Here is a 9436-nt window from a genome sequence, read left to right on the forward strand (position 1 = left end):
GGGAGTGTCAGTGAATGTTTTTATATTGTATAGATCGTTTACCAACTTAAAAAGGCTACTACTATTGGTTGAAACGTTGCCGATTTTGTGTGCATAGAAGTTTTTGCGTTTTTCTTTGAACAGATTTTTGTAGTTTTTTAGTTTTAATCTCCAGGCAACTTTATGCTCTTGTGCTCCTGATTTTAGCCATAGTCTTTCCGATTTTCTTAAGTCTCTCTTAATCGTCAGCAGCTCTGTATCAAACCAGCCCTCTAGGTTTCTAAGTCTTTTTCTACGGGTTTTGATGGAAGCCATTTCATTTAGAATGTTAGTGCTATCTTTAATCCAGGAGTTCATAAATTGTTCGGTTTCTTCATTTTGATCTGATATGATCTCATAGTGAGACCAGAATTCTACAGGATTTATCTTGCCTCTGCTAGTGTGGAATTTTTTATTTCTTGTTTTAGAGATATTGTTTGTTGGTTTAGAGGTCTTTAATTGGCAATCAAGTTCAAAGTTGCAGAGTCTGTGATCTGACCATAGTGAATCGGTCCAGTATTCTTGTTTCCAGTAAATTTTGGGATTAGGTAGTTCTCTAGTAGAGAAGGTAACTAGATCTAACTGATGGCCTCTTTGGTGGGTTATAACTGGGGGAGGTTTGAAGTAACCTAGTGAAGAGATGAGAGACCAAAATTTTGTAGTTTCTGATTGGTTGATTTTCTCAAGGTGAATATTAATATCTCCACATAATAAGTTGTAAGGACTTAATAAAGAATTAGTTTTGACTTTTTACTTTATTTTTTTTATTTTGTTAAACCATAGGCACTAATTAGGGGATGATTTTGCTATGAGTGCTGAATTATAGCTTATATTTTCCATAATTTGGTGTAGTTGATCCACAATAAATATACAAGAGAGAGATTTGCTTGCACTGACTCTTTAGTATACAAAGCTATCTCATTAGGGTGGTCTAAAAATTAATTAATACATCCCATTTGTCCACAAGGCTAATTTTATTCCTTTAAATAAAAATTAAAAACACAAATTTTTACTTAGTTTAGGGGTTGCCACACCTTGTTGTTTTTTTAAAACTACTGCTAAGCTTAACAGTATATTGTAATTCTTGGGCATTTGACAAATCAACAGTCTATGATGCAGAAAGAAACCTCTTTCCGTGGCTTCTGTTCTTCATCTTTTGTCAAAGTATCATATTTTTCAATGAGGCTTATCCCTCATTCTGCTGCATCATTAACAACAGTCAGTTTGGATGCCCGATTCCAAAGTTCCTTGAAAACTGGATCGTCAATCCACTCTGTGGGATGTTTCTTCTGGAAAATTCAGATGTTATATGGGTGACTTCTTTGGTCTTCCTTTCCTCATACCTCGCTTTTGTCATGATTTTCTTTTCCTCACACTGCATATTTCTGCATTCTTTTGAAGTTGTTTGAAGGTTAGCTCCACTCATAAAGCCTTTGCTTCTGTAGGAATTCTTGATCTTCATTTTTAAGTTCAGTCATAACATCTTTTTCCAGTGAGACATTCTAGACAATAGGGTTATTTCCCCATACTCGCATGCGCTGCAGAAGGAATCCACTCTGGATTTTCACTCTGCCTCTGTAGTACTTCACTGATCAGTTTAGCGCCCTCTACAGTCTTTATTTCTGCACGCATGTATGCAGCTGTGTGTGTTCTGCTCTCCCCATTTTATTGTTTTAAACTCAATGTAATTTCATTCCCTTTGCAGGTATTTTTGTGTTTGAAGCAAATTTGGGTCTCTGCCTGCTAGAGAATTCACAGACTTCGGTCTGTAACTGATAGGCCGATCCCTTTTGGGTACCTGTTAGCCAGTCTGCATAGTTTTCCTTGGAGCTCAGAGCTGTCCCTGAAATAGTTTCACTTTCTGATAAGCAGGGGTCAAGCGCAGACTGTTAGGCATGCTTAGGGGGGCTCAGCGGTGTTACGCAGCTTGCCGGCTGCATTTTCACACCTCCGCCTGTCCTGGTGCGCATTCATTTGTCTGCTGGGGTGGAGGCATAGTCAGACAGTGGAGTCTGACTGGCAGCCCGAAGATAAGTTTTGTGAGAGCATTCCCAGCATTGTGGCAGTGAATTCTTACACAGCTACTGAGTAAGAGCTGTGAGCAGGTGGATTCCAGTGTCACAGTGAGTACAAAGAGCTGACAGCTTGTGAGAGACATCGGGAAAAATTAAAAAGTGCCATTTTCTGAGTTTCTGCATATTCCCCTGTGTTCTCTCTCCTGTAAAATCCTAAAATCACCATTTTTGGACTTTGGGAAGGTTGAGAAATATCACATTTTGGTGCTGTCAGCCATCTTGGATATTTAGTAATCTTTTTTTTCTTCTCCCTGCTTCTTCAAAACTGTTATTATTGCCTGGAAAAGTGCTGGGATGGAGTCCTTGTGGTCGCCGTGTGAATTCATGCCAGGATTGCACAAATTTAGTGCTTTTAGAGCATCTTTGTGTCACATGTTGCTTGGCACAACTGGGGGGGCTGTAGCGACCAGCTTAGCTTTTCCCCCACAGAAGCAGGTGATCAGACGCTCAGCCAGCCCAACAGGATGGCCTCCATTACTTTCAGGGCTCGGCACGGCTGGTTCTTCAGTGAGCCTGGCTGCGGACTCTCTCCGCAGTCTAAGACATGCAAATTTAAGACATCTAAGGGTGACTCCATGCCTCAGGAGCTGGATACCTTATCTAAAATCATGAGGTTTTGTACTCAGAGCTTAAAATAAAAAAAGCATGTTCTGAGCAGTCTCCTTTACCTCCCAGGGTGGCGTGTTGCTTTTGAGTGTGTCCTCACCTCCGCCTGATCCGGCTGTTGATCTCCTGCTCCTGATTTGGGGGATCTGGCTGCTGATCCTGACTTCTCTGATTCCTTGTTTGACAATGCAGCCCTTCCTGGATAGGGGGATCCAGAGATCCAGGCTTGTGTGCTGGTAGTTCGATTGTGAGTCTGCTGCAGCAGATTGGGCGAAGGTGGATTCATGTATTTTTTTTTCAGCGTACGCATAGAGAAGGGAGGGTTACTTTAAAGCAGGGGTCTCAAAGTCCCTCCTTGAAGGCCGCAATCCAGTTGGGTTTTCAGGATTTCCCCAATGAATATGCATGAGATTTATGTGCATGCACTGCTTTCAATGCATATTCATTGGGGAAATCCTGAAAACATGACTGGATTGCGGCCCTCGAGGAGGGACTTTGAGAACTCCTGCTTTAAAGCATTGTGTCAATCTCGAGTTGAGAAAAGAGTTTGTAACAATGATGTCTGAGACTTGTCCTTTGCAATTATTTCCATAAATGGCTTTGTGGGCCATGCAAGCCATTTTACACTGAATTTTTTTTTTTTGGGCAGCCAGTGTAGTTCTAAGAGCGATGTGACTCTCTCGAATTTGCTCCGCCAATAGATTAGTCTGGCAGCTGTATTTTGGAGTAGCTGCAGTCTACCACATTCTTTGTCATTAATACCACAATACAAGGAATTGCAGTACAGTAGTCCAAGTAAGGGAACAGTAAGGGAGCAAGACTGCTTGAGCAATTGTCCTGACTCAGAACAGATCTGATCACTCTCAATTGCCTCAATCTGAAGAAAAATTTCCTAACCAGTGAATTGATCTGAGTCTATAACTACACTCAACACTTCTGATGCTCTCTTGATTTTGGGCAATCCTTCTGCTGCCTTTGGCCACAGAAAGCACATAACCTCCCTGGTGGTGAGGACCAGTGACTTCCCATGAAGGACCCACTCAGGTTGTGACCCCAAATGTTTTACAACTCACCATCTGAGAAGCTCTAGTTTATGGTAAAAGCAAACCTTAAATGAGGAAAGGTAAATCAGTAAACTCCTAAACTGAAGACTTTAAAAAAAAACAAACAAAACTCTGCTGACTAAATAGATTGAGAGCCCTTCAAAGAATATTACATATCGGCTGAGTTTGATTTTTTTTTTCTTTCTTTTTTTTTGAGGGGGGAGGCGGTATGCCATGTCTTGGAATTAGGAGCTAAAACCATCCACCTTCCAAGTAATTGTTTACTATCACTTCCTTTTAATGAATAGTTTTGTCTTTATTAGATTAAGGATTTTATTGCATCTTTTTAAGTTAGGAAGAACTGCTGAAATTTGTCATTAAAATCACCAGTAGTGAATTAGAAGCCTTTATGAAAGGTAGAGCACCTGGAAACTTAAAACTTTAATGGATACAAGTGTGCTTTTTTCAGGCATCTTGCTTTATTATTTTCTATTTAATAATCTTACAAACACCTGAAACAAGTCAGTAGTCAGAAATGCAATAATAAAAGTCAAATTATGCTTTAATGCAATTAAATTATTGTTAGAGAGCGCCATCTAGTGAGCATGCTCATCTTAGTACTGTCACCCAAATAATTTTGTAACGTCCTACTGTAGAGCTTCCCAAACGGTTGGTCTTGATCCCAAATGAGGTCATAAAATCCTGAACTGGTATCAAGAGTACATCTGCATCAGAGAAAAAATAAATAACACCATCATGTGGGCCATAAACACAAGCAAGAGAGTTTATGAAGAGTCCAAAGCAGTGTACCATTTTCACCATCACTGTGCCTGCTGCTGATGGCTTGAAAGATGGACCAGGTAAACACCACTCACCATCTCCAGCACGGAACCACTATCCTACACCTCATCCAGGTGAAATAGCAGTGTAAGGACATTCCTCTTGGCAGAATAAAAGCCAATGGTTTTGTTACTTCTGATTTCAAACCCATATCACTTCTGGCCAGCATTTTTTCACAAACAAATGAAGAAACTGATTAAGTAGTGTTTCTGGGCCCCAGTAAGTGCCTCAGGAGAGAGCAGGTCAGTCGGACGTGCTTTGTGCTCCCATCCTCAGATAGCTAGATGATGCACATACCCCACTCCTTACCATAATGCTCCCTTTTCTTCTGCTTTCTGTTCCTGCCTACATGTTTGTGCTTAAAACTGAATTATGTACTTCACTCTGATCCATATGGTTCACTTATTTTAATTTCACATGGCCATAGAAAAGGAAGAGGACTCTTGCATATGTGCAAGCTCTAGAGCAGGGGTGTCCAACATGCGGCCCAAGGGCCGCATGCGGCCCCGTGAAGTATTTTGTGCGGCCCCGGTTAAGGGCGATGTAGTGTTTTCCTCTGCTGCCCCTGGGTGTTTACCATCTTGCTGGCTTCCTCCTCTGTCTTGCTGCAGCGTTTGTGCGGCCCCAGAAACATTTTTTTCGGCCAATGCGGCCCAGGGAAGTCAAAAGGTTGGACACCCCTGCTCTAGAGAGAAGCGCACAGAATGAGTTGTTGGGGGAATAGAAAAACTGATAATTCAGCCATAAAGACAGTACTTCAGTTTTGAAAAGGAAAATGACTGAGGAGAGGGTGAGCCTGGGGGGGGGGGAGTAGATGAATGTGTGATTCTAGAGCTGTGAGGTGAAATGGAGGGGGGTAAGCCTTGAAACAAGAACTGAAGAGTCTGTGAGAGAGCAAGGATGGGGAGAATAGTGAAAACAGAGAGAAGCAGAATTGAGGTGAGAGGGAACTATGGTAACCCCAAAACTGCATCCATTCAAAAAACTGTACCTAGTGACATTAGTATCCATGCAGTCACATACCCATCCTCCCAAACCCACTCATTCACACATCCACAACTATCATTACACAAACACACTCTTGCTCTCTGACTAAATGGCTAAGCTGCAGAGTGAGTTGTGTTACAGCTTGCAAGCCTTTGTATCTCTGGCCTACTGAGTACAACCCCTGACAGTTACTGTCGAAAATATAGATTTGCATATTTATATGATTCTGAGTCTTTAAGAAGCAGTGAATATGCTGCTTATTCCTTAATTTGAGTCAGAATTTGGGATCTTGCAAATTTTCAACTGTTAAAAAGGGTTCACATCGTAAAAAAAACTTTGAGAAGCACTGTATGCATTGTTCCTATTACCAGAGGACTTTCACAGGATTTGGTCTCCATGCTAATTTCATGGCCTGGGTCCATCTTAAACATTTTTCTCTCTTAAGCAAAGTCCTCATTGATCTGTGGTGTTCTGTGACTGGATATGTGTTTTCTCTGAAGGTTGCTCAGTTCTTACACTAAAGTCGGTGAATGTCTTTCGGAAGTATATATCCCTCCTGGATTTGCCATTCAGTTGGTTCCAATCCCATGATGTCATCTTTGTGCTGTCTCTTGAGGAGTACAGACAGGCCAAGGTATGTGCATGTGTTATTGGAAGGTTCTGCTATAGAGCCTCAGACCCTTTGGAGCTACTGAGCACTTTGATGTTAGAAGGCTTAAATCAGTCAAACTTAATTCAATATTAAACCACCCTAGAAAAAATGCAGTATAATGGGTCCAGGAGTCCTCCCAATGTTGTTTGGAGATTTACATGTATGTAAATTTTATTTCATTTTTTTAACAGATTTAACTGGACACAAAAGCAAAGTGCATGACTGCATAGTTACTGTGTGGTTGAGTACTGTGTACCCCACTACTATACATTGTACAGCAATTATCCCCATTTTCATTGACCACTTTTGGTCTCCCACTAATATGGCACCACCACCTTCCAATATTCCCTCATTTTCAGACATGACCACCTTCCAATATTCCCTCATTTTCAAACATGCCTGTCCAAAGCCTAGCTAGATTGTTCTAAACTTGGAGGAGACATATATCATCTATATATTATTTTATAATCATTCTCCTTTATCAAAGTGTTTACTGCACACATTTGATTGATTGTATCTTGCCTTATGTTCCGCTTCAGAAGTTACATTCTGCAGGACATTGCAACTTATCTATAGCAACAAGAATTAAAATTACAAACGACGAGAGCAAATGTCTTTTCATGTGCAGGTCTTGCAAATGGAACAAGCTTCCAGCCTACATATAAGGCAACAGGGGAAATTGTGTACTTTTACAAGACTGTTGAAATGACACTTATTTTGCAAAATGAAGTATGGGGTTGAAAAATTAAATATATAGCAGAGGAAACTGGACTTTATTACCCAAGGATGTTATATTTTGTAATTTGTTTTATATGTTGTGTTTGGATTTTTTTTTTTTTATTATGTTTGTGATTATCTAATCCACCCTGTTAAAGGTGGACTATAAATTAAAAAAACCTATAAACTGCTAATTTCCTTAAATATCCTTCTCCACACTCCCTCAGAGCTTCTCCTAAATGCCATTCCCACTCCAACATAAACTTGCATTTCTGAGCTATCCATAAATTATGATTTTTTCCCCACACACCCCCAGACAAGTCATAGATTTCCAAAACTCCTCCCCTTGGATTACCCCTACCTCTGCCTTAGATCCAACGCCCTTAGTTTTCATATACCACACTGTGTCATCAGCAGGAAATCCCCCGCTGGTGGGTCAAATTTACCCTGAAGCTCATTAAAGGATAAATAAATCTTCCAACATATAGCAAAAATGTGGTATCCGTTTCTCCTGTAAACTCCCTTCTGTTTGCTGGACCAAACGTTTCCTCTGTCATATAGGGACAAACCCGGAAAAACTTACTTCTCATGCCTTTTAGCCTCCTTACCTCTCACCATGCCATCATCAGGTGTTTAGTAAACAAGTTACTTATTTCCCTTCATCAATTCCCCTCCTCTGAAGACATTTCAGATCCCTCTTATTCCACCTTCTTGTTCCATTTGTACTGCAGGTTTGATCTCAACCTCACAGTTCAAGCTATATTTCATTTCAGTTGCCAAATGATATAATCTACAATTAGATAGTACAACTCCTCCCCTATATAATATGGAGATCTAAGATAAATAAGTACAAAAGAATTTCTAAAGAAAAACAGCGTACCTTCTACTCAATCAACAGCAAAGAACTCTTTAGATTAATTAACACCCTATTTGAGATACAGCACCTCAAAAGATCCCCCTCCACCCAACTACCATCTTCACCTCTTACTTCAAAACAAAAGTTCTCAAACTTAGAACTTCCTTCCAAAATTCCCCACTCAACTACCCTCTATCGACCATACCCACACACACAGAAACAATCCCAGCAGACAGGTACTGGAATCACTTTGAAAACCCCAACTGGTTATTTTTTAAACTCCACTGCCGCCGACATGCTTATTTCGTATGCCACTAACTGCTTCAGGGTAAAATTAAAATTACAAAGAACAAAGATGGATCTTTGAATTGCAGACTCTAGAACCAAAAGGGTTAAATGCTGAATTAGATCAGATGCCCCTTACTTAATTCAGTTATGTATTCACTTAATAGAATTATTTTCTGGGCTTCCCTTTAATTGATATAGTCAGTATGTCAGGCAGTCAATCGGTACATTTCACGTCTATTATGACGTGGGGTAGGCGGGGAGCTTCTTTCAGAGTTCTTTCACTGAAAAGAGAGTTTGTACCCGCCATGTAAAATGCACTTATGATTGAACAGGTAAAGTTAGTATCTTTACCTGATAAGATTTAGGTATATAGATTGTATTATTTAATAATCACTCTTTCATCTTTTGTTTTTAGAAAACTGCGCCCTAAAGCAGTTTGTGACATACAAAATATGCATGTTGGCGGAGGTGAAGTTTAAGAAATAACAAGTTGGTGTTAGATTATAAATATCGCGCCAGTTTTTCACATAAGTCTTTAAAAGTGTTTATAGAGAAAATAATATAAAATATTAACAGAAAAATACCCTTAACTAAAGGTTGAACTAATGAGGAAGCATAGTGACAAAAACTCTATAAACTTTGAGTTTGAATGCCGCTTCTGATGGCTCTTGATAACAAGAAAACTGCTTAGACTATTGCATATCTTTCAGCATTTCCTCCTCCTGCTCCTTTGTAGTCTGCAGCTCCTCTACTCTCACACCAAGCTTCACCAACTGTTTATAGGAAGTCCATTGCTTCTAATATTGGCTCAAACTGAAGCAATATCATTTATTTCCACCAACTAGAATGCAACAAGTGTTACTGCATTTAACAAAATGGACACCATGCACTCAGATTAACAAAAGGGCTAATCAGAAGACTGAGACATCTGAAGAAACACAGTTTTACATTGCACTACTTCACATCAAGATTGGTAGGGATGAAGGGGGGGAAGGGTATAGCATGAAGCAATGAGAAGATCAGGTCCTTAATGATACAGCCAGGAAACATCAGTCTTAGCAACTAACGATGCTTTAATGTTTTCTCTGGTTAGAACGCCATGAAGTGCCACTGCAGCCAGCTCCTCTGGTTTCGTCGTCTCTACCTGCTGTTTTCCTGTTACATGTGGATCAATTCACTCAACTTCCTTTCACATAATGAAAAGAGCTGGAAATCCTAGTGAACCAGAAGCAGAAACTTTCTGCCTTGTGTGGAACATTCCTCTAAGATCCTGTATACGATTGTTGTGCATGCTGCACATGGTTTTATAGTCTGTATATTTTGATACAATTTTTTATTAAAATTAATGAAAATG

General features: G+C 40.0%; 1 protein-coding gene across 1 annotated transcript in view; it reads left to right on the forward strand.

Moving 5' to 3' along the window:
- The window catches only part of PIGL (phosphatidylinositol glycan anchor biosynthesis class L), a 100694-nt gene extending 91258 nt beyond the window's left edge, over positions 1-9436 (forward strand). Inside the window, exons 6-7 of the mRNA XM_033922045.1 lie at positions 6070-6203; positions 9176-9436. Coding sequence (XP_033777936.1) covers positions 6070-6203; positions 9176-9301 — 260 coding nt within the window. The 3' untranslated portion in view covers positions 9302-9436. The remainder of the gene's footprint in view (positions 1-6069; positions 6204-9175) is intronic.

Source organism: Geotrypetes seraphini, chromosome 15 (genome assembly GCF_902459505.1).
Source record: "Geotrypetes seraphini chromosome 15, aGeoSer1.1, whole genome shotgun sequence".
NCBI classification, from domain to species: domain Eukaryota; kingdom Metazoa; phylum Chordata; class Amphibia; order Gymnophiona; family Dermophiidae; genus Geotrypetes; species Geotrypetes seraphini.